Source organism: Delphinus delphis, chromosome 19 (genome assembly GCF_949987515.2).
Source record: "Delphinus delphis chromosome 19, mDelDel1.2, whole genome shotgun sequence".
Taxonomy (NCBI): domain Eukaryota; kingdom Metazoa; phylum Chordata; class Mammalia; order Artiodactyla; family Delphinidae; genus Delphinus; species Delphinus delphis.
The window spans coordinates 21,160,950-21,185,565 of NC_082701.1; the positions used below are offsets into that span (position 1 = coordinate 21,160,950).

At 44.3% G+C, this 24,616-nt stretch overlaps 2 protein-coding genes across 2 annotated transcripts; one reads left to right on the forward strand and one right to left on the reverse strand.

Moving 5' to 3' along the window:
- Nucleotides 1-988: 988 nt before the first annotated feature.
- GSDMB (gasdermin B) lies at nt 989-12,038 on the forward strand. Its single transcript, XM_059997977.1, is given in 10 exon segments — nt 989-1,226; nt 4,568-4,745; nt 6,568-6,737; nt 7,457-7,543; nt 9,496-9,517; nt 10,248-10,409; nt 10,514-10,563; nt 10,959-11,025; nt 11,386-11,458; nt 11,895-12,038. Coding segments are annotated over 10 exon segments (1,191 nt in total).
- A 7,150-nt stretch (nt 12,039-19,188) lies between these two features.
- Nucleotides 19,189-24,616, reverse strand: ZPBP2 (zona pellucida binding protein 2). The gene is made up of 5 exons (XM_059996723.1): nt 24,485-24,616; nt 24,288-24,353; nt 22,916-23,041; nt 22,099-22,260; nt 19,189-19,351 (listed from the first exon to the last, which is right to left on the reverse strand). The coding sequence occupies exons 1-5, from the start codon at nt 24,531-24,533 to the stop codon at nt 19,296-19,298; spliced, it is 459 nt and encodes a 152-aa protein (XP_059852706.1). The 5' UTR covers nt 24,534-24,616; the 3' UTR covers nt 19,189-19,295.

Here is a 24,616-nt window from a genome sequence, read left to right on the forward strand (position 1 = left end):
AGGAGCCTGAAGAAAGGGAAGGAGATGCAGAATGATTGACGGAAGGGGAAAGAGTAAGAAGGATTTGGAGGAAAGAGAGCCCGAAGGGTCCAACGTGGTGGGGACACAAGAGCTGCTGCTGAACAGAAATGGGGGAGGAGCAGCTGTGTCAGGCTGGCCCCGTGGTGGGCCCGTGGAGCGTCCCGCAGGGCAGGCAAGACGGAGACAAAAGTAGACCAGGAGAGGGTGAAGGGGAGAGTGGGTGGAGGGAGATGCCCCAGGCGGGGTTTTGGGACTCATTTTATTTTACCAATTATAAGGGGACCCTTCAGAAGTTGACCAGAAACTGAGGAGACAGGACTTGGGGGTGGGGGGCTGTCCAGAGCACCTAGCTCCCAGCCACTCTTGAGTACAAAGGTAGAGCACTACCTTTTCTCTTTTGTTTCCTTCTGAGGCCAGTTTATGACCATCTCACTGGGAAATGGTTGGTAGGGGCAACATCCAACTGCCTTGCAGAACAGGAAAGGGGGGGTGGCCCAGGGGTCAGAGCGAAGGGAGTCATCTGTTGGGGTTGGTAATGTGAGGTCCGGCAGTCATGCCCCTCATCTCTTCCTGGGTCCTCTTCATCAGCACTGGTGAGGGTCTGGCTGGGGATGGTGAGCCTACCTTCCCACCCATCAGGCCCCTCTGAGCAAGGGGCAACTCTGCTGTGGGAGATGCAGAAAACAGATCTCGCTTTCCTTCTGGGCAATCACCACTCCAGCTTTCCTCCAGAAAGTTTCCACAAGGGGCAGAGGAGAATCCAGCATTTGTGATGGCCATCCCACCTTAGTGTGTAGTGACCACCACACCTTCTGGAAACAGGGAAGGCAAACCGTTCTGGTTGGCCTAGAACTTTTGGATCTTTCTTGACCCCAAGCTGCCAAAGGTAGAAGATTTAAAAACCTGAACTAATATTTCCCTCCCCCAAACTGCAATGGGCTTCCTTTTCCCAGTTGGTCCAGGCACCATGCTCGCGGTATTTGAGAAAATTGCAAGAGCTGTGGTCCAACACGTGGACGCTGGTGGGGATATGATCGCTGTCAGAAGCCTCATTGATGCTGACAGATTCCACTGCTTCTATCTGGTGAAGGAGAGGAGACGTTTCTTTGGATACCAATACGATAAGAGAGACCTCACCCTGTAGGACATCCTGGAGATGGACAAGGGTGAAGGGCTGTTTGATAAGCTGGTTCCTGGGCTCCAAGGTCCGTATGAGGTGGGTGAGAGACTTTGTCTACGCCTACGCTACCCCACTGTCAACACCCCATTGCTATCAATGAGGTCAGCCAGTCAAAAGAGGAACCGTGGTATTTGTATGTACACGTCCATACACCTCAATTAAAGAAATGTACAGGAGAGCTGCATGGGGAGAAGGGAATAGGGGAAATGGAAATTTATTTTTATTGGAAACTCTTCTTTAATAGTCGTCTTTCCTATTTTTTTTCCTTTGTAAATAATTCGCTTTTAAATTAGCTGAGGTCTTCTCATGTGTTTATAATGTTTATCATTTAAATGGATAATTAAATGGAGGCAGTTAGCTTAGTGGTTAGGAAAGGACTCAGGCTTTAGAACTGGGGGCATCTGCCTTCGAAACCTGGCTCTGCCACACTTACCAGCTGGGTGACCTCTGGACAAGTGGTTTCATCTAAGTGTGTTTCCTCATCTATCAACTCAAGAAGACTGTTGCAAGAATCAAAAGAGATAAATTACATAAATCATTTACCACAGTGCATGCAAGAAGGAGCATTCAATAAAAGTTCGCCTCAATCATTCTACTGGTGGCAGTTATTATTGTTATCCCTTCCTGTTCCTGGACATCATGGCTGAATGGGAAGTTGCTGGTGAGCGGAGCTGCCTTAAGGGCTCAAAGGCCTTAGTAGAGAAGTCTGTTCCATCCCCCTGCTTCCAAGCTCAGCGACTCCTGGGGTTTCTTGGGTTTCAGAAGCCCCAGGATAGGTGTTGATGAACCCTCACTTGGAGACGTATTGCAGCATCTCACGCCTCATGGTGAGGAGTTTTACAGCTCCGACATCTCTGCCAAAGCCCATTTGGGTCTCACCAAGAGATGGAAGAGAATTCTAACAACACCACTGTATAGTTTTAGAGCACCTGCCACGTGCCTGGTACTGCTGTTATGTGACCAAGAGCAGTGCACAGAATGCTCTGAGGTGGTGGGCTTTTCCACAAGTGGGGTTTAAGTAAGCAAGGGGACTTTAGGAAATTTTCAGATTAGTATTTTTCAAAGACTGAGTCAATTCTCTGAAACGAGAATTGCCAAGAGTCAAATTTACTAAAAGCTAATTCTCAAAAAAAAAAAAAAAAAAAAGACAAGTTCACTGGAAACAGAAGAAAACTTTAAAGCAGGACTAGAATGTTTTGCAATGATCATCTTACTCCCCAGGGGGCAGGGGCAAGTTTAATTATGGAAAAAAAAATTTGACTAAGTCAGTTAACTTGCTTTAAGGGAAAGTCTATCTGTTTGCATAAAAAAATTCAGAGGGAGAGATGAAACCAAACTAAAAAAGTCCTTAAGAATGAGGTGAACTGGTCATTTAAATTGATTTTCAGCAACTTGGCCTGCTCCCTTTTCAAACAGATTATTATTTTTTTAACTAGATGGTGTACATCGTTTTTTTTTTTTTAATTAACTAAAGTCCATACTTTATTCAGATTTCCTTGGTTTTTATCTAGTGTCCCATTTCTGTTCCAGGATCCCATCCAGGACATCATGTTACATGTAGTTGTCACGTCTCCTTTGGCTCCTCTTTGACTTGCCTTGTTTTTGATGGCCTTGACATTTTTTTTTTTTTTGTGGTACGCAGGGCTCTCACTGTTGTGGCCTCTCCCGTTGCGGGGCACAGGCTCCGGATGCGCAGGCTCAGCGGCCATGGCTCACGGGCCCAGCCGCTCCGCGGCATGTGGGATCTTCCTGGACCGGGGCACGAACCCGTGTCCCCTGCATCGGCAGGCGGACTCTCAACCACTGCGCCACCAGGGAAGCCGCCTTGACAGTTTTGAGCAGTAGTGGTCAGGCATATTGTAGGACACCCCTCTGACTGGAATTTGTCTGATTTTTTTCTTATGGATAGACCTAGGTAATGGGTTTGGGGGAGGAAGACTGCAGAGGTAAAGTGCTGTCCCCATCACATCATATCAAGGTTATGTACTATCAACATGACTTATCACTGTTGATGTTGACCTTGGTCAGCTGGCTGAGGTACTGCCTGTCAGGTTTCTCCACTGTCAAGTTACTCTTTCCCCCTGCCCCTCCTCCACAATGTTTTATTGATTGGTTGATTGATGGCTGCACCGTGTGGCTTGCAGGATCTTAGTTCCCTGACCCAAGGATTGAACCCATGCCCCCTGCAGTGGAAGCCCAGAGTCCTAACAACTGGACCACCAGGGAATTCCCCCATACTGTATTCTTTGTGTGCATAAGGTTTGATTTTTCTTTCTCTCTGATAAAGTACCCACGAACTTTTACGTTACTCAGGAAACAATTGGGCCCTGAGACATTAGCGTCCCACACACAGGACTGATTTCAGGCACTATTTCTAGGTCTGTCATATTTCCACCAGTTTCAAAATGCATTTCTTCTCTGTAAATCTGGCCCTGCCCCCCAAATCCAGCAGTAGAAGTTCTCCCTGCTCTGTAGGCTCAGAACTGGGAGGTCTGAGAGAAGGGCACTCAGCCTGGCAGCATCTCCACATATGCTCCACTAACTCCAGGGCAGCAACTGACTTGGAGTCCACGCCCTTATGCAAGGCCTTATGCAAGGCTGGTCAGAGTCCACTTGGGTGGGCAACTTTCCAGACTTGCCTCACTTTACACATGCACAGTGCACACAAACACAGAGACTGAACTCTGCTTAACTTTTATTTCCCAAAGGTCAGGGCCTCCTAATTCTTTCACTTTACTTTTCCTTGTCTCATTTCAGCCTCTCAAATAGTTATATAGGACTAGCTCACATTTACTGAATATTTAGTATGTGTGCCAGGCACTTTGTTAAGTGCTTAACTGCATTAGTTTATTAATTTCCTCAAGCACGGGAAGTAGGTACTATTAATATTTCTCCTTCTATAGAGACTTCCCTGGTGGTGCAGTGGTTAAGACAACGAGCTTCCATTGCAGGGGTCATGGGTTCGATCCCTGGTCGGGGAACTAAGGTCCCACATGCCGCAGGCCGTAGCCAAAAAAAAAAAAAAATTCTCCTTCTATAGATGAGGAAACAGATTCAGAGGTGATGTGACTTATCCAAGGTCATTTGGTAAGAAGGTGGCAGAGTGGGCTCCAGGCATGATGACTTCTGGTGAGAACAGCGTTGGCTGGAGAGCCACAACTGGAAGAATTCCTCAGAAGGGAAGGGGATCGTGGAGGGGAGCCCAGGACGGGGTGCACCAGGGAGGATTTTCTAGAGAGAGATCTTTTTTTTCTTTTTTTTTTAACATCTTTATTGGGGTATAATTGCTTTACAATGGTGTGTTTGTTTCTAGAGAGAGATCTTTTGGGGTCAGCCTCAATGTGACGTTTACCTTTCTCTTTCCAGGTCAAAAGGTTAAGTCCCAAGTTATGGACAGCGTAGACTCAAAGGGAAGTTTGACAGTGAAATTACCCAAAGAAAAAACACTTGACGTGGGAATAACATTCTCCAGGTCCCCAGAGCAGGGCATCGAGTTATCAAAGACCTGGATACTCCAGAAATTCCTGGATTCCCTTAAGAACAAGTGAGGCTGGTTGCGGGCAGCAAGGGGGAGGGAGGGAGAGAGGGAGAAGCCCATTTTGGGCACCAAGGGCATCTGAGGTGGGGGGCCCCTGGCTGGTGCAGCCTCCCACTTCCTACTCCCAGCTCTCCCCATCCCACTCCTTCGCTCAAGCATGCCCTCCTCTTCTCCACCCTCAGGAAGCCTTCTCATTCTTCCAGGATCAGCCTCCAGGAGCCCTTCTTCTGAGGTCCTCAATTCACTCATTTCCCTGCTGTCCTCCGGGGTGATTGATTACTTGGGCTTGGACCAAAACTGGCTGGTTTCAAGAGGCCACACTCTCCTCTGTTTTCCTATACTGTGCTGCTCAAATCTGTGTTTTGTGCCTGTTTCACTCTGCCTTGCGGCAAGCCAGTGGTTTCCATGTTCCCTCCCCTCACTGCACTCAGAACAACTTGTGACCAGGGACTGACTTTACTAACCTCTCTGTTTATCCCCAGCACATGGTAAGTACTTGGTAAGAGAGCTGAAGTGAAGCCCAATGAAATCAAAGCACCCCCGTCGAACATTTCCTGCACAGGAAGTACCACCGGCCCACCCCACCAGGGTGGCACCAATCAAGTGCCACAGAAGTTCTGATAGCTGAGGGCATGGTCCTTACAAGGGACTTAGAGGGATATCACCAGCCTTCCTCCTCGACAGTCATGTTGTGGTCGGTATTGGTGTCTTCTTCCCTAGCTGCAATTGTTGGAAAGTGTGGATAGGTCGGGGGAAGGGGCCCCACCACTCTGCTGGGCTAGCCCTCCCTGAGCACGGTGGATGCCTTTTGTTTTTCCTTTTTAATTAAAAACTGAAAGCCTTGCAGTGAAATTGTACTGGTCCTTTGATCTATCCCTACCCACCATGGTATTGCTGGGGAGGGGGCTTCTGCAGTTTTTCTGAGGGAACTCCATTTTTCTAGCATGCCTGTTGTTTCTAGAGTGAAGCTATGTGGAATGTGTAAGTAGAGTTGTGTGTTGGGGGGGTAGGTAGAGGAAGATCTGCTCAGGCAAGGATGTAGGACTTTCTTGGGGGTCTTTTGGTTGCAAATACCAGAAGTTCCATCAGGTAGGGAGGGAGGGAGGTTTATACATGTATTTATATCTGGCTGCTTGGGGTCTCAGTTGCGGCATGCATGCGGGATCTAATTCCCTGACCAGGGATTGACCCCGGGCCCCCTGCATTGGGAGCATGGAGTCTTAACTGCTGGACCACCAGGGAAGTCCCCCATCAGGCTGTTTTAAGTCACCAAATGAATTTCTTTATGGAATCAGAGATGCCTTATGGACCCCCAAGGGTGGACAATTCAACCAGGCCCCAGAGACCAGTGCAGGGAGCTGGAGCCCCTTCTCAGAGAACGGGGTATTGTGGACTGGGCAGATACCTATCTCAGTGCCATGGGAAGGGCACAAGCTTTGGACTCATACAGACTGGGGTTTGTATCCCAGTTATACACTTATTAGCTGTGTGAACTTGGACCATTCACAACCTGTCTCTAAGCCTCAATTTCGTCATATGAAAAATGGATGCAATCCTGCCTACATCATAGCGGGGCGGTGAGGGTTAAATGAAATGACGCGTGAAGTATCTCACAGCGCTGGTACACTGTAATCTTCCAGAAATGCTAGCGGGTTCCCTTCCCATTTGCACCCCGTTCCTGCCCACAGTGGGTAAAGTGAACTGGGACAGGGGTGCTGTGGTCTTCCGGCCTCAGAGGCACTTAATCTCAAATAGAAACGAGCTGCTGGAGAGGGACAAATGTCCCTGGGAGTTGGGGCCCCTCTCATTCCCCCTTTACTCCCTCCAGAAAGCTGAAGAGGAAACTGACCCCTATGTTCCAATCAATCCAGGCAATGAGAGAAGACCTTTATCTAGTGACGGAAACTCTGAAGACAACAAAGACTGTAATCCTGAAAAGTGAAAAGCAATATATTTTTTGGGACCCGATGAAATGTTTTGGCCTCCGATATGAACACAAGATTAGGATCCTGGGAGGTGGGAACTGTGGGAGAGCCAGCTCGGCTCACCCACTGCAGGTCGGGGGCTGCCAGCCCAGCCGCCGCACTCTTCAGCTCTTCCTTTAGACCTCTCTGAGCAGTCTTGCCTGCTCCTTGGCCTTCTTACGACTTTTCTTCTTGCCCCAAGAAAGTCTGTGTGGCATCACTCAGCCTCTCCCCTGTTACTCTCTAGTGGTGCTCTGTCTTCATTTGCTTCATAGCGCTTCCCACGGTTCATAGTTACACGGGTGTTTTTTGCTTGTTCATTGTCTTCCTCCCTTTCCAGGAGGCAGGAGGACAGGAGCCACGATGCCTGGAACAAAACGGGCATGTTTTGTCCTCTATAATTTTTTTTTTTTTGGCCACGCCACGCGGCTTGCAGGATCTTAGTTCTCTGACCAGGGATCGAACCCGGGCCCCTGGCAGTGAAAGCGCCAGGTCCTAACCACTGGATGGCCAGGGAATTCCCCATAAATATTTGTTGAATGAAGTGGAAACAACATGAGTTTTGGGGTCAGATGCCCGTTCAAATTTCAGCTCTACTGCTGTGAAACGGGCTCATCTGCTGACCCTCTCAGAGCCTCGGTTCTCTCATCTGTAAAATGAGGATAAAAATTACCTCCCAGGATTGTTTGGGAGATCAGGCAAGATAACTATGTCAAGCACTTAGGGATCAATCAACCTGAGCTCCTTTTTCCTAGCACCAAACGGAAGTGAGCATCACCCCTCAGAAGGTCCTGGGCTATCGAGTAAAGCAGCTAGTCTTCCCCAACGCAGAAAGTATGGGTAAGCAAGGCCTGGTGGGGCGGGGTGGATGGGGGAGCCTGAACACATGAGTAGGGTGGGGGTTGATTCAGCTGGGATCTGTGTCAGCCTGGAGGGGCCCTGGTGAGCTGGAAGGTGGGGGGAAGTTCCAGGGAATGAGAAGAAGGGTGATGAAGGGTCCTTGCTCAGACACCACTGACCCAGGGTTTGCCCCAGCATGACACTAATTCTTCCCTTAACTCCCATCTCTCTCCCACTATTTTTTTTTCTGTTGGAGGGCAGGGTGGGAAGGTTGGGGAGAAAGAGGACCTTACAGAGAGAGAACTGAGCTTTCTTTTTTAAAATCAATTTTTTATTTTTTAATTTAATTTTTAAAATTATTTTTGGCTGCATTGGGTCTTCATTGCTGCACGCGGGCCCTCTCTAGTTGCTGAGAGCGGGGGCTGCTCTTTGTTGCGGTGCGTGAGCTTCTTATTACAGAGCACAGGCTCTAGGCATGGGGGCCCCAGTAGTTGTGGCTCGTGGCTCTAGAGCGCAGGCTCAGTAGTTGTGGTGCACGGGGCTTAGTTGCTCTGCGGCAGGTGGGATCCTCCCAGACCAGTGTTACGAACCCGTGTCCCTTGCATTGGCAGGTGGATTCTTAACCACTGTGCCACAAGGGAAGTCCCAGAACGGAGCTTTTTGATAACTGGTCTTTCTCTCTTTCTCTTTTTACAAACTGGTTTAGGTATTAGGTTTTCTCGGGCAGAAAAGAAAAATCCTTTCCAGAAGGTGAGTGAGCTTATGGGCCTCCTGTTCATCATTCCAGAATGGGCAAGGATACTATTTTTAAAAAGAGGATAACAAATGGCCTGGGATTATAGAGTTCTTAGTGCTAAGAATGTAATAGGATGCACCCAGGTGGGAACTATGGTAAGGGCAGGAGAAAACTCTGCCTGTTGGAGAAGTAGGTTGGATTGCATGTTGACCTAGGGTTTCCAGGCTCCGCCAACTTTGGCTTGCTCTGTGCAGGTCAGTGTGCTGGATCCTGGGCTCACAGCCCTTACTGAAGGGTTACTGGCCTAGGAAGCACACCTGAATTGTCTGGCCAGTTCTCACACAATAGCACTAGCACTGAAAGGAGCACTGGACTAGGAGTCAGACGGTCTCAGGGCCTAGTCCTGGCTCTGCCACTCACTAGCCTACAGCCTCCTGAGCCATGGTTATGCTGACGTTAAAATGAACTAGGGGGCTTCCCTGGTGGCGCAGTGGTTGAGAGTCTGCCTGCCAATGCAAGGGACACGGGTTCGTGCCCTGGTCTGGGAAGATCCCACATGCCGCGGAGCGGCTGGGCCCGTGAGCTGTGGCCGCTGAGCCTGCACGTTCGGAGCCTGTGCTCTGCGGTGGGAGAGGCCACAGCAGTGAGAGGCCCGCGTACCGCAAAAAAAAAAAAAGAACTAGGATTAGACCAGGAGATCCCTATGATTCTGAATGTGGCTTCCTCTGGAATTTCAGAGTCTTTCCCTGAATCCAATAAGGGTTGTTACTGCCTAAAAGGCCTTGTGAAGGAGTAGAGAGAAGTCTAGATGGAGCAGAAAATTCAAGAAAAATTTCTGGAAGTTGTAGAAGTTGCAGTTTCAGTCCTGGCAAGGTCTTGCTAGCTCAAAAGAGACTACAGTGGCATAACAGAGGAGTCAGGGGGTAGATTCCAGTTCCTGCCCTGATCCAGATTTGCTGAGCGGCCCTCTCTGGGCTTCCATTTCTCCTTCAATCATCCAGGCATAATCCTATGCCTGCCTATCTCTGAGGGTGTAGGAAGGGGTCTGTAAATATAGTGCTTTGTCATTTACACACAATGATGAGGATGCAGGCTCCCTGGCATGGGCAGTGAGGACTCAGAGTCCAGAATTGAAAACTTCCACCACTGGGACAAGAAGGTCCACAGGTGGGTGGAGGTGACCTGAAAACTCTCTGAGATTATTCTTCCTCTGCAGAGAAAGATGGCGGTTCATCTTGGTTAGGTAAGGATGGAAGCCAGCTGTGTTCAGGGTAGCTGCACTCCTCACTCTTGAGCCCTCTGCCCTCAAGAAGTGCAGCTCAGGTGGGGCAGCTGAGTGTGTGTGAGCGTGTGTGCATATGTGTGTGTGGCAGTGGAGCTCATTGGGAGGAGAAGGGTAGGACAGTGCCCAGAGCAGGTTTCAACTTCAGTCTGGAGAGTGCATCTGTCTCCTCTAAACACAGTGATTCTCATGGGTTGTAGACATCACCTGGGGGGAACTTTAAAAGTAGTGATACCTGAGTCCCACCTCTAGAAATTCTGACTTAAGTGATCTGGGGGTGTGGCCTGGTCTGGGCATCGGGTCTGGGCACTCCCCAGGGGATTCTCATGCACAGTCAAGGCTGAGAACCACTGCTCTAACTTCCTCTAAATCCTCAGTACTCCTGCTGGGGCCCAAAGCTTGCACTTTGAATGGAAAGGACGACATAAGCTTTGATTTCCTGCAGATGGAGAAGAATTGGGGGTTGGTATAAGACTGAGGGTGAGTTGGGGAGGTGGAAGTGGGGTCAGCGGGAGGCAATGCTGGTGGGCGTCTGGGAAGAAGGATGCTTTAACAGGAAAAGACTAGAAGAAGGGAATATACAGAGAGGTGGTCTCCAGAAGAAAGATAGATAAAGAATGGGGTCTCGGGGGCCTTGGTAATGGAGATTGCTAGGCTAGGTGGGTGGGGTTCTTAATTTCTGCCTCTACTGGGAAGTCCTTGAGTTTGGAGGATTTCCCAAGCGTGAAGGAGAGGATGCAGGACATGGTGCGAGTCCTCCAGAATCTGACTGAGGAGCGAAAAGAGGTGCTAAGCTGCTTCACCAAGTGCCTCAGCAAGGATGAAGAGCTGCAGGATCTAGAGCGAAGAATAAGAGGCCCAAGGAAGAACTGGGGCAGAGAGAGGGAGGAGCCAGTGGGGAGACAACCTGCTATAATGGGACTGGGCTTATCTCCCCCATCTCCTGGTCCTAGGTGTCTGAGGTCCGGCGCTCCGGGGAGCTACAGATGGAAGGCCCAGCAGGTTCTGTCATGCAGCCTTTTTAATGCTGCTGGAATCTTTTTTTTTTTTTTGAAACAATGAATTTTATTTTTTTTATACAGCGGTTTCTTATTGGTTATCTACTTTATACATATTAGTGTATACATGTCAATCCCGATCTCCCAATTCATCCCCCCCCCCCGCTTTCCCCTCTTGGTGTCCATATGTTTGTTCTCTACATCTGTGTCTCGATTTCTGCCTTGCAAACACGTTCATCTGTACCATTTTTCTAGATTCCACATTTATGCGTTAATATACGATATTTGTTTTTCTCTTTCTGACTTACTTCACTCTGTATGACAGTCTCTAGGTCCATCCACGTCTCTACAAATGACCCAATTTCGTTCCTTTTTATGGCTGGGTAATATTCCATTGTATATACGCTGCTGGGATCTTGATAGAGGAGCACACAGGAGCCATTTCGGATTTCTTGGATGACTTGATGGGTGAGGAGGGGTTTGGATGTAAGCTGGTGTGGAGGAAATGCTGAGCAGAGGGGCCTGTGGGGAATCAAATCTTGGGAGGAAGGGGGTATACACTGCCTTTTACATTTTGTGAGGCATAGAACTTCACACTTCAGACACTAGCCATCTTTCCCAGGCCAGGGATTGAGGGACAGCCTCCTCTTCCCCTACGACCTCCTGCAGGCTAAGAGGAAAGCAGGAGCCCTTTGGAAGACCCTCCATCTAGCGTTCCTTGGGGCTCTCTGGAACTTCTGATGCTTGTCCCAGCTCTCACCAGACAGTGAAGCCCCGTTCCACTATGTGCCTCGCCTCTCTACCAGCCACCCTCCTTTTTGCCCCCTGAGCTGTCTGAGGAGGGGCAGCTTGTTGCTGAGGCCCTAGTTAAGGGGACCCTGCCCCTTTTGAAGGACAAGGTAAGACAGCTTGGGCTGAGGGCCCAGGTCCTAGTGGAAGTGAATGCCTGTGCTCTCAAGGATCCAGAAGTCCCAGTGACCAGTCCCTTCCTACTTCATAGTCCTCTGCCAGCTGTCTATGCAGCTGGTTTGTGGCAATTCCCCGGATATATAGTTTCCAGGACAATTTAGGATGGGCTTTTTAGGCTCTGTTGCTTGCCTATGGGCAAGAAAGGGGGTTGGAGAACTGTTAGTCCCAGGAGGGCAGCTGGCCCCATCGTGACGGATCAGCAGCGCCTGTCACTATGTTGAGAGTTTGAGGGTCTCCAGGCAAGAGTGCCGTGGTGGATTGCTACGTCTGCTATGGGCTCAGGATGAAGGAGTGCGGCCAAATATTTGCCATTTCTGGCATATTTCCTTGTTTCTAGATTTTACAGTCTGGTGGGTTTCCTTCCAGGTGGGGCCTATCCTGGAGCAGAACCAGGGTGAGCAGCCCCGTGACGTGGGCTGTGACCCTGAGGCACGGACTCTCTGTGCCCTCTACGTTGTTGTCTCCATCCTGCTGCAGCTGGGTGAGAATTCTACCTCTGTGTCTTCCTAATACCGTGTCAGCTCTTTTTTAAAAATAACTTTATTTATTTATTATTTATTTTTGGCTACGTTGGGTCTTCGTTGCTGTGCGCGGGCTTTCTTTAGTTGGGGCGAGCGGGGGCTACTCTTAGTTGCGGTGCGTGAGCTTCTCACTGCGGTGGCTTCTCTTGTTGCGAAGCACGGGCTCTAGACGTGCAGGCTTCAGTAGTTGTGGCACATGGGCTCAGTAGTTGTGGCTCGCGGGCTCTAGGGCGCAGGCTCAGTAGTTGTGGCACACGGGCTTAGTTGCTCTGCGGCATGTGGGATCTTTCCAGACCAGGGCTCGAACCCGTGTCCCCTGCATTGGCAGGCGGATTCTTAACCACTGCGCCACCAGGGAAGTCCCTCCTGTCAGCTCTTTAACATTCTCCCCACAAGCCTCTGGGTGCTCCCCTCCCCAGTCCATTCTCACCATCCCTATTCCCAATCACCAGAATGATGTCTTTAAAACAAGCCGCTATTTTTTGATACATCCCATTCACCATGATAATGTCCAAAAATCAGCCTGGATTGTATGATTAAAAGTGGCAGATTGATCATATTAATTTCCTCTCCCTCTTGAAATCTCACTGAATGACAATAAAGCGATGGAAAAGATAGAAACCCACAAGAATAAAGAGAATTAGGCAGCAGATAAGGGATTTCAACACATCTTTGGAAGCAAGGAAGCAATTATAGGAGTGCAAGCTAGGAGGCATGGGACTGAGGGATGCGTAGGAGTGTAGGAGGAGACTGCTGGTTTTCATCATAAGCCTTTTAGTTCTATGTAACATTTTTCAAGACAATGTAATTAAAAGCAAAAGAAATATATATTTGTTGTAAAGCATTTCAGATATTTCTCAAAGTCAAAGGTAAAGGTACCCCGTGATCTCCCTTCTCCCTTTAATATAACCACTATAAACATTTTGGGGTATGTGAACATTTTTTCTATGGAGCAGTTTTAAAAATGGTAACTTAAACATTAAACTAGGAATGCTATAGCATACATTTGTTTTGTATCTATCTTTTGAACTAGTCACTTTTACATTTAAATTTGTAAAAATATCATATGCAACAGGAACTCTCATAAGTGCTGTCAGAGGGTAGCTTGGTCCACCACTTTGGAAAACTGTTTACCAGTATCTACTAAAGCTAAACATATACCTATGACTCAGCAACTCCACTTCCTTGGCATATACCCAAGAGAAATGAATGCACGTGTTCACCATAAGATTGCATGTACAGAAACGTTAAAATAAGAGCCCCAAGCTGAAAACTATTCAAATGTCCAATAATATTAGTATGGATACATATATTGAGGTACACTTATGCAATAAAAGGGAACAAATTACTGCTACACATAACAACATGGATGGTTCTCACAGACAGAATGCTGAGCCAGTGAAGCCAACACAAAAACACATGGGTCTTCCGAGAAGTAGGTGCCAAAATGGAATCAGATATGCAAGGGACTTAATAGGGGGAAAGCCCATGAAGAATAAAGGGAGGGAGCAGGAATCGGCATGGCAAACCTTCAAATCACAATGAAGGTCTAAAACTTGGGAATGGAGAGGAGGAGGGAAGGACTCAGTAGGAAGGGTCTCGGGTGGCAGCACAGTCTGAGGGTCTCAGCCAAGCCGACCCGAGCAAAGGTGGTCTGCCGGAGGGCTCCCCATCAGGCAGAAGGGCCAGGCTCCAGTACTTCATACTCAGCTTTTGGCTGGATGTAGCCCCGGGGAGCTGGGGCTCAGAAGACAGATCTACAGCGGGGTAGGCTAGAGGTTCTCAGTCAACTCTGCTTCCCACAGCAGGTTCTCCTAAAGAAAATCCGGGTGGTACCCTCCATGGCCACCACAATACTGTATGATTCCATTTATATGAGGCCCAAGAACAGGCAAAACCAAGCAATAGGGGTAGAAAGTCACAATAGTGGTTATCTTAGTGGGGACAGTAGTGACTGGGAAGGGGCATGAGGGAATCTTCTGGCTGGAAATATATCAAGATTCACTGAGCTAACATTTAAGATCAGTATATGTTACTGTAAGTGTATTATATTCAATACATCAATAAAAGTCTTAAAAAAACACACAGTATATAACTCCATGTAAATGAAGTGAAAAACAAGCAAAACTACATGATGGTGGTAGATGTCAGAATAGTGGTTATCTCTGGGGCTTCCCTGGTGGCACAGTAGTTAAGACTCTGTGCTCCCAATGCTGGGGGCCCGGGTTTGATCCCTGGTCAGGGAACTAGATCCCACATGCATGCTGCAGCCAAGAGTTCACATGCCACAAATAAGGAGTCCACATGCCGTAACTAAGGAGCCCTCGAGCCGCAACTAAGGAGCCTGCCTGCCACAACTAAGACCCAGTGCAGCCAAAAAAAAAAGAAAAAAAATAGTGGTTATCTCAGTGGGTGCAGTATTGCCTGGCAAGGGGCATGAGGGAATTTTCTGGGGCACTGGACATATTTTATATCTTGATCTGGATAGTGGTTACATGGATGTGTAACCATGTTTACATGTGTAAACATTTATTAAGCTAAACACTTAAGATCTGCACACTTTACTGTGAGTTTTTATCTCAATAAAAACTTTAAAAACATAATATGTGCACATGAGGACATATTTGAACAGTACAGAAGAATATAAACAAATTAAGTAAAAGTTTCCTTTCAAACCCCTGAACCCTATAACCTAGTCCCACTTCCTTGAGACACCCATATTAACAGTTCTAGTTTTTATTACAACTAAACATGATATTCTTATATTTATTCTTGATTTATTAATTTTATTTATTTTTTAAAGGTTTTTTCTTCTTTTTTTGGTTGCATTGGGTCTTTATTTTTATTTTTTTATTTTTTTTTTATTTTTTGCGGTACGCGGGCCTCTCACTGTTGTGGCCCCTCCTGCCGCGGAGCACAGGCTCTGGACGCGCAGGCCCAGCGGCCATGGCTCACAGGCCCAGCCGCTCCGCGGCATGTGGGATCTTCCCGGACCAGGGCACGAACCCGTGTCCCCTGCATTGGCAGGCGGACTCTCAACCACTGCGCCACCAGGGAAGCCCTTTAATTTTTAAAAATTTGTTTTTTGACGTAAGGTAGATAGCTAGTGGGAAGCAGCCGCACAGCACAGGGAGATCAACTCGGTGCTTTGTGACCGCCTGGAGGGGTGGGATAGGGAGGGTGAGAGGGAGGGAGACGCAAAAGGGAAGAGATATAGGAACATATGCATATATATAACTGATTCATTTTGTTGTAAAGCAGAAACTAACACACCATTGTAAAGCAATTACACTCCAATAAAGATGTAAAACAAAAATTTTGTTTTTTGGCTGTGTTGGGTCTTTGTTGCTGCACGTGGGCTTTCTCTAGTTGCAGCGAGTGGGGGCTACTCTTCATTGTGGTGTGCAGGCTTCTCCTTGCCATGGCTTCTCTTGTTGCGGAGCACAGGCTCTAGGTGTGTGGGCTTCAGTAGTTGTGGCACGCAGGCTCAGTAGTTGTGGCTTGCGGGCTTAGTTGCTCCATGGCATGTGGGATCTTCCTGGACCAGGGATCAAACCTGTGTCCCCTGCATTAGCAGGCGGATTCTTAACCACTGCACCATCAGGAAATTCCCTGCATCAGGTCTTAGTTGCGGCATGCAGGATCTTCCTTGAGGCATGCGGGATCTTTCGTTGTGTCGTGCGGGCTTCTCTCTAGTTGTGGTGTGCAGGTTTTCTCTATCTAGTTGTGGTGTGTGGGCTCCAGGGCACGTGGGCTCTGTAGTTGTGGCACACGGGCTTAGTTGCCCCACGGCATGTGGGATCTTAGTTCCCCGAGCAGGGATGGAACCTGAGTCCCCTGCACTGGAAGGTGGATCTTTACCACTGGACCACGAGGGAAGTCCCTTGATTTATTAATTTTATTTTATTTATTGTTTTTTTTTTTTTTGATGTGGACTTTTTTTTTTTTTTTTTTTGTGGTACGCGGGCCTCTCACTGTTGCGGCCTCTCCTGTTGCGGAGCACAGGCTCCGGACGTGCAGGCTCAGCGGCCATGGCTCACGGGCCCAGCTGCTCCGCGGCATGTGGGATCTTCCCGGACCGGGGCACGAACCCGCGTCCCCTGCATCGACAGGCGGACTCTCAACCACTGCGCCACCAGGGGAGCCCGGTCAACTGATTTTTGACAAAGGAGCAAAGGCAATTCAATGGAGGAAGGATAGTCTTTTCAACAAATGGTGCTGGAGCCATCCATATGCAAAGAACATGAAACTATATAATTTCTAGAATACAACAGGAGCAAACCTCGATGACCTTGGGCTTGGTAATGAGTTTTTAGGTATGACACCAAAAGCATGATCCATGGGAAAAAAATTGGTAAATTGAATTTTACTAAAATTATAAACTTCTGCTTAGTGAAAGACACTGTGAGAAGAATGAGGAGACAAGCCACAAAATGGGGGGAAATATTTGCAAAACACATATCCGATAAAGAACTTGTATCTAAAATATACAAAGAACTCTTAGAACTCAACAATAAGAATGACTAATCCAATAAAAAAAAATGGAGAAAGATCTGAACAGTAGATATACACATGACAAATAACATATGAAAAGATGCTCAGACCAGATGTCATTAGGGGATTTAAAACTAAAATGACAATGAAATATCACTATATACCTGTTAGAACGGCCAAAATCAAAAACACTGAAAATACCAAAAGCTGGTGAGGATGAGGAACAACAAGAAACACATCCATTGCTGGTGGAAATATAAAATGGGAGACCAACTGGGGACACGGTTTGGCAATTTCTTACAAAACTAAACATAATTTTACTATACAATCCAGCAGACATGCTCCTTCGTATTTACGCAATTGATTTGAAAACTTAGGCCCATACAAAAACCTGTACACAAATATTTATAGCAACTTTATTCATAATCACCAAAAACTGGAAGCAACCAAGATGTCCTTTACACACCCATATGATGGAATATTAGTCAGCAATAAAAAAGATCTATTAAGTCACAAAAAGACATGGAGGAACCTTAAATGAATATTGGTAAGTGAAAGAAGCCAGTCTGGAAAGTCTACATACTGTACAATTCCAAGTTTATGACACTTTGGAAAAGGCAAAACTATAGAGGCAGTAAAAAGATTACTGGTTGTCAATGGCTCTGGGGTAAGGGAGAGAGATGAATAGGTGAAGCATAGGGCATTTTAAGGGTGGTGAAACTATTCTGTATGAAACTTTAAGGGTGGACACATGTCATTATGCAGTTGTCAAAACCCATAGAAACTGCAGAACACAAAGAATGAACCTTAATATAAACTATGAACTATAGTTGATAATAATGTATCAACATTGGTTCATTAATTGTAACAAATGCATCACACTAATGCAAGATGTTAATAATAGGGGAAACTGGGGAGGGATGAGGGTGTGGGCTGGAGTGGGTATATGGAATTCTGTATAATATCTGCTCAATTATTCTGTAAACCTAAAACTATACTAATATATTCTATTATTCTAAAAACAAACTGAAAGCAAAGACACCAAAAGAAATAACTTTTTTGGTTCTAATTATAAAGGTAATATATATGCCTTTATATAAGAGTGATATCAAACAAAATAATACATGGGAAGTACAACGTTTTTATTATATTATACTTTGCTACTTTTCTTTACCTTAATATAGTCTTAGGAACATAGAAACAGATTGTAAACAACAAAACATATTTCAATAAAACTCATCCACTCATACTTACACTTTCCTTTGCACACTGGAGATATTAAATGCCTTCTTAGAAATGCCATGTCAACTATCTTTTTAGGGTTTCTAAAAGGTATGTTTTCCAATGTTTTGGTCGTACTGATCTTACTTACTGGAACTATCTATGACACTCTGGGATGTGAACAAATCATCTTATGTTCGCCACCTCCACAAGCAAGTAACAATGCTTTCACCTCTAGTCTTCACGTTGCAGTTTTTGTTTGAAGTTTTATGGGCAAGATATAGCTCCGTAGATTTGGATAGAAACGCAGGTCTGACATGTAACATCAACATCAGGACTAAAAGTCTCAGGACCACAAACCACTGCAGAGGAAAACACAATGGAGTAGATTATTATAATTTCAGTTAGAGGTATCTTATACCAATAATACAAATTGCCATTAATGTCACACCATTGACATTCTATATCTATGTTATACTATGAGTAATGTTCAGCCAGTTAAGGTGTGTGGAAGATTATTATGAGGTTTTTTTCTTGGCTGCACTGAGTATGTTGCAGGATCTTAGTTCCCTAACCAGGGATTGAACCCGGGATTTCACGGAAGTGAAAGTGCAGAGTCCTAACCACAGGACCGCCAGGGAACTCCCCATTTATAAGTTTTAAACATTGTTATCTGATCATCTTAAAGACAGAAAAGAGTTAGAATCTTATCTTTTTCCTTTAGCATCAGCATTTTACAGTATCTTCTGCATTGCTTCATTTATGAGTTCCTATTTCTTGTTTTCTAGTTCCTATTTACAATTTCTAGGCAGGACCATTTTGTTTTCTTTCATAGTATAGTAGCTTAAGTCAAAGGGCTTCCTTGGTGGTGCAGTGGTTAAGAATCCACCTGCCAATACAGGGGACACGGGTTCGAGCCCTGGTCTGGGAAGATTCCACATGCTGCGGAGCAACTAAGTCCGTGCGCCACAACTACTGAGCCCGCGCTCTAGAGCCCGCGAGCCACAACTACTGAGCCTGTGCACCACAACTACTGAAGCCCACGCCTAGAGCCCGTGCTCCACAACAAGAGAAGCCACTGCAATGAGAAGTCCGCGCACCGCAACAAAGAGTAGCCCCCACTCACCACAACTAGAGAAAGCCTGCACGCAGCAACGAAGACCCAACGCAGCCAAAAAAAAAAAAAAAAAACTACAGAAATATTTTGTAATACAAAAGATTACATTAGCAGAATTCATATACATGAAGATAATTATATTTAGAAATTTGGGCTTTGAATTTTTACTTCCCTTTAACTAAACATATTTTTTTGGTAAAGAGAACCACTATAAATATTCAACTGAATTATGCTAAGTGAATTCTGACTATATAACCTAAATAATTAGATATTTATATTTTATAATTACCACAACAGGTAGCACAATTGCTGTGGAGACCTTCATTTTTTCCAAAGCCTGGACGACAGCTATCTATGCGTACTATCTGAAAACTGTGGTCCACAAAATGCATAGCTGGTAGAGTTTTATTAAAATCATGGTTGAAAATATATGCTTGGCTCCGGAAAAATTCTTCTATTCGATTTCTTGCCTAAGATTTAAAAACACCAGAGAGAAGTACAATTACTAAACTATGAACCAAATTTCTCCTCCTGTATCAGAGGCAATGAAACGTAATACAAACATGCCATTGCTTTACACAACAGATGAATTCCCGAAAAGTTGCATGTTAATACTAAAATTAGTTTAGCCTTGACCTTATCAATTATGGTCAATTTTTATGCACAACATTTAAGAAAAACTAAATTGAGGTTAAAAAGCACTTGTTTTGAATTATTTGCATCATGTCTATTCCATATGTAGATAACCGGGAGTTCATTATTTCTAATTCCAAAAAGCCAAGCAAGGGGCTTCCCTGGTGGCGCAGTGCTTAAGAATCCACCTGCCAATGCAGGGGACACGGGTTCGAGCTCTGGTCTGGGAAGATCCCACATGCCGCGGAGCAACTAAGCCCGTGTGCCACGTCTACTGAGCCTGTGCTCTAGAGCCCGCGTGCCCCAACTACTGAAGCCCACGCACCTAGAGCCTGTGCTCCGCAGCAAGAGAAGCCACCGCAATGATAAGCCCGCACACTGCAACAAAGAGTAGCCCCCGCTCATTGCAACTAAAGAAAGACCACGCGCAGCAATTAGGACCCAACACAACCAAAAATAAATAAATAAATAAATAAATTAAATTAAAAAAAAAAAAAAGCCAAGCAAAATGGAAACCAAAACTTTTCTCTAATCAGCATTACAGACTAATGGTGTAAATTTTGTTTTATTTTTTGAGCATGGGGCTTAAATAATAACTAATAATAGCCCATAAACCATGCAAAATATTAAGGGTATGCGCTCAGGGATATAGAGGAGGAGAGTGAAGGGAGTTTTTAGACTATGTCCTTAGCCTCTAAGGAGGCAGAGGAGAGAGCAACTATTTTGATCGGTACAGATACAATTTTGGAAGAACCACTGTTTTAACCTAGGTTGACATGATTGTAAGGTTGTTCTTCAAGCTGCTGCTTAGTTACATTTGGAGAACAAAGAACAGTGATCCATCCTTCTGTCACAGGAAAAATACGTAATATTAACCTGGGGAGCTATATAACATTCCAGATGTACTCTTCCACAACAAAACATTTTTAAATAGCCAAGATCGCAACAATCTCAGTTTATAAAACTGAAACCAAAAATCAATAGTACTTCATATTTCAGTTTTTAAATAGCTTTGTATACTATTCAAATACTTTCCCCTTACACTGAAATTCTCACCTGGAGGATATTATGGTTAGTGTTATCTTGACAGTCAACAGACTCATTGCATTTACCTTTCCACCCTGGTGCAAAAGGATTAACTGGAGGGGGAAAAATAACATTTTCACAGAAAGATTCCAAAAAGTTCCAAACATTCCAATAAAGCTCCAAATGCTGAATTCAGTATGCATGTGTGCATGTGTTTAATTTATGTAATTCTAGTAATAAAGTAAAGGTGCACAATTTGAATGATTTATACATTATGATTTCACTCCATCTGGGGGCTAATGGAGGTAACTACAAGGCTTTAAAATGAATAGTAATAATTCTGGGTTGGTTTGGTTTGGTTTCTCCCTTTTGTTAAGTTCTCAAAAATACAATTTAAAATTCTATAAGAAGTTATAAGTTAAATATTAGCTGCATAGTTAAAGCCCATATTTATAAAATGATATTAAGTTCTAAAAGACAGGCAACAATATATCATAGTTGAAGGCAAATAATGTGTTAATTTTTAAAACCACAACCAGGTTAAGACCAACAACATACTTTAGTGCTTAACGAACATTTAAGGCCTACTATTTATAAGCTTTCTATAATAATATGGCAATTAATTTTGTAATTAAGATTAAACACATAAAATTAAAGAAATATTAAAACTTTTTTTTACCTTGAAAGGCTATAAATAGCTCAGGAATGAGGCCATGTTTTGGGACTTTAACAAAATGGCATTTATATGATGGTTCTATGATATGGCATGACAAATCAGCGATTAAATTATGCAAGATTTTCTTCAGCAGTCTAAAAAGCAGATCATTATACTTTCCTACACAAGATTTTGTGGTAAAACGTACAGCCATCTGATATGAATAGTCAGGTTCCCGGTTTTAAAAAAGATGAGAATAAAACAATTGTGCCTAGCATTAATTTCCAAATAACATGTAATAGTTAATCCCATCAATCTTGCAAACCAGCACAGAAACTTAATTTATCTAATAAAATGGGTTTTTTTTGGGTATTTTATTTTTTCTAATAAAATGTTTTAACAGTTTGTCCTCACAAAAACATATAAAACGAATAACTTTAATGAAAAAGGTTATTTTCATCTGATATATTACCCACTCAGTACAAGAGATTGTATGGTTTCTGTGGGCTGGCTATATATGTAAGTTAAAAGTATCAAGAAAAAAATAAGATTTTGATGGTGAGGGTCTTAATTTACAGAAGTGTTGCTGTCAGCACAGTCCAGTGAAAAGGATCATTAATTTGCCTTTATGGAATTAAACATCAGTTTTTAAATTACCTGGCAAAGTTGTGATAATGCAGATTGTGCCTGCATACCTAGAGTGGGAAGTGGGAGGCTGAAAAAGGATTATTTAGGACACACTATTTTGATGTCAGTTTAAGAGTTTGCCTAGTCAAATACACCCAAAATACTCTATAAGTCATAATGATTATATATAAGACTCATTTTCACTAAATGAAGAAACCATATACTTAATTCTGATCCATATTAAATGTTTAAGTTAAAATGTGCCTATATTCTTACCAAAGATCATAAAGTCATATCTCTGCTTTACTACCTTTTCTTCTTGGGTTTCTGCTTTGACAGTCTTATAAGAAAGAGTGCATGTGTAAAGTCCAGACAAAGGCTCCAGAAAGTCTTTCACCATCAGCTTTCCTGTTTTGGTTATATTTATTTTATTATTTCCTAAACAGAAAGAGTAAATTGCTTGGTATTTAACATGTAACAGTTCAAACCTTATTTAGTAAACTTGGGGTTACAAATAAATACAAAAATTTAAAAATTAATGGACTATTTTAACTTCAAGAATTCAACAAAATCGTAACTCTGTCATATTACTCAATGGAAAACCACATGAGATAAGTACACTTTTGAAATATATTTTGGTTTTCTTTAATTCATTTCTTGGTATCTAATTTCAATTGATTTATGCCAGTAATTCTGTGAGATCACACTGCCTTATAGTTCTATGCAATGTCTTCACATAAGACAGAAATTAACAATGCTCATATTATAAGACACCCTCCTAACATCGTGAAAAATTACATTATTAGTTACCTCATCTCCTATCACAGGTGCTGCAAGGATAAATTTTAGGTTTTATAAGAACTTCTGAACTAATACAGCTTTGGGAAGTAAGGTACAAAAATTACTGCTTCAGTTTTTGCCTAAGGAGAAAATAAGGCACAGACCAAGATATAATATGATTGTCTAAATATGGAGTAAGTGAATCTGTAGTTAAAATTAAATTTCAATTTGTTCATTCCAATAAATGACAGTGCTTTTCTTAAAAAATGTTCGCATCATTAAGAAAAGAAGATATTAAAATCGAATAACTTACCTGTTAATGGCTTTTCATTAGGCCCAACCCATAAGTAGGTGGGGTCCACTGTTTCTTTTTCAGCGCGTTTCAAATCCATACAGACAAGGATTGGGCTATTGTGATGTAATTTTACATATAATTTCACTGTGACAAAAATAAAACAATATATAACTACATTATATAGCAAAATTAAATTAAGAAACACACTTCCTACCATTTTTTCCCAAAGTTACTTTGATTAGTTCTTTTTGGATTTCACTATTTTAAAAATCAGCATATCATTATAACATTTGGAATGCTAAAGTCCGTTCTGCTTCTCATAGATCTTAAAACTCTAGACTGCTACAGAGTCAATATTTTTTTTTCTGTGATATTATAGTGTTGTTTATAAAAATGTACATAATACATTTTATTTTTTTTAATATTTATTTATCTATTTATTTATTTATTTTGGCTGTGCCACGTCTTAGTTGCTAAAATGTACATAATACATCTTGATGTACGGATTCAGAACTAACTAGAATAAAAAAAATTTGAAGGGTTAGTGGAATCAAATTAAAGATCAGAAAGGGATCTTTTGGTTGCAAAACTATTTTAAAGATGATCATTGTCATCCGCAAGGCAAACATGATATTTAACTATAAATTTCCTCTGTTAGGAACAATAATTAAATGGGACAGACAAAGAAGATTTTCTGCAATACCTATTCTGTTTCGGATTTGATGGAAGCAGCAACAATGTGCTTGGAACCAATACAGTCCCACAAGATATTAATTTTAAAGCCTACTGAATGCCAGGCTCTGAACATATAAAGAAGACAGTGTCCTACAATTTGGTGGTGGCAGGGAAGGGGAGGGCCGCCAAACACGGAGAGATTCCAAAGCAGACCAATGCTATGAACCGGCCCAAAGTTATCTAAAATTAGCCTTGTGACTAATTTTCCTTGGCGAGTGTGAGAAAGTTTCATCACAGTGACAAATGACATTTGAGCTGAGCCGTAAAGGATATGTAGGAGTTCTAGTTAACTAGAAGGGAAGGGATAAGGGCATTCCAAACAGAGGGACTTCCAGCCCCGGAAATCACTCCTCTGAGGGGGCGTCGCATGTTGCAAAGCAGCGGGGACACCTGGAAGTGAGGTGGCATCAGAGAAAGAGATCTGAATGGAGTCTTAGCTCCTACCGAGCTATGCAGCTTTAGGTAAGGTGATTCAACTGAGGCGTAGTGGCGTCGCTGTAAGGATGAAACGATGCAACAACCTTCGGGAAGTGCAGAGCACACAGTATACGTTCAATAAATGTTTGTTCCATTTCCCTCCTCGGGAAGAACCTTAGCAGAGCCACGGAACCCCGGCTCTTCGGGCAGACTCTGCGGGTGAAGAGGTCCTTATTACCTGGGTGTCCCGGGTTGCCATAAATGAAGCCTTTCTCAGTGCGCTCGGAATTACGCTGCCATCCAACTGCGGAGGAAAGAAACCACTGACTTTTTACGTAGAAGAGAAGCCAGGGCTCAGAGTGGGGCGGGGCGGGGCGGAGGAGGCAGGACGGAGAAGATGGGAGAGGCCAGGGGACCTGGCGGGAGGATCCCCACCTCTTGTGAGGTACCAGAGCACCGCGGAGAGCAGGACCCACGCTCGCATCACGGCTCAGGGGCTAGCGTCGTGGGAGGGTTAGGCGTCGAGGAGCGGGCTCCTTCCTACCTCAGCCCCAGCGCAACGCCTCC

What these genes read in the sequence shown, in the direction of transcription:
- ZPBP2 (XM_059996723.1), bottom strand. Translation starts at nt 24,533, where the DNA reads ATGCGAGCGTGGGTCCTGCTCTCCGCGGTGCTCTGGTACCTCACAAGA. An exon ending in TGGCAACCCGGGACACCCAG is followed by an intron (nt 23,042 to 24,287) that starts GTAATAAGGACC and finishes TTTTTGTCACAG; the next exon opens with TGAAATTATATGTAAAATTA. An exon ending in TAATGAAAAGCCATTAACAG is followed by an intron (nt 22,261 to 22,915) that starts GTAAGTTATTCG and finishes CTTTCTGTTTAG; the next exon opens with GAAATAATAAAATAAATATA.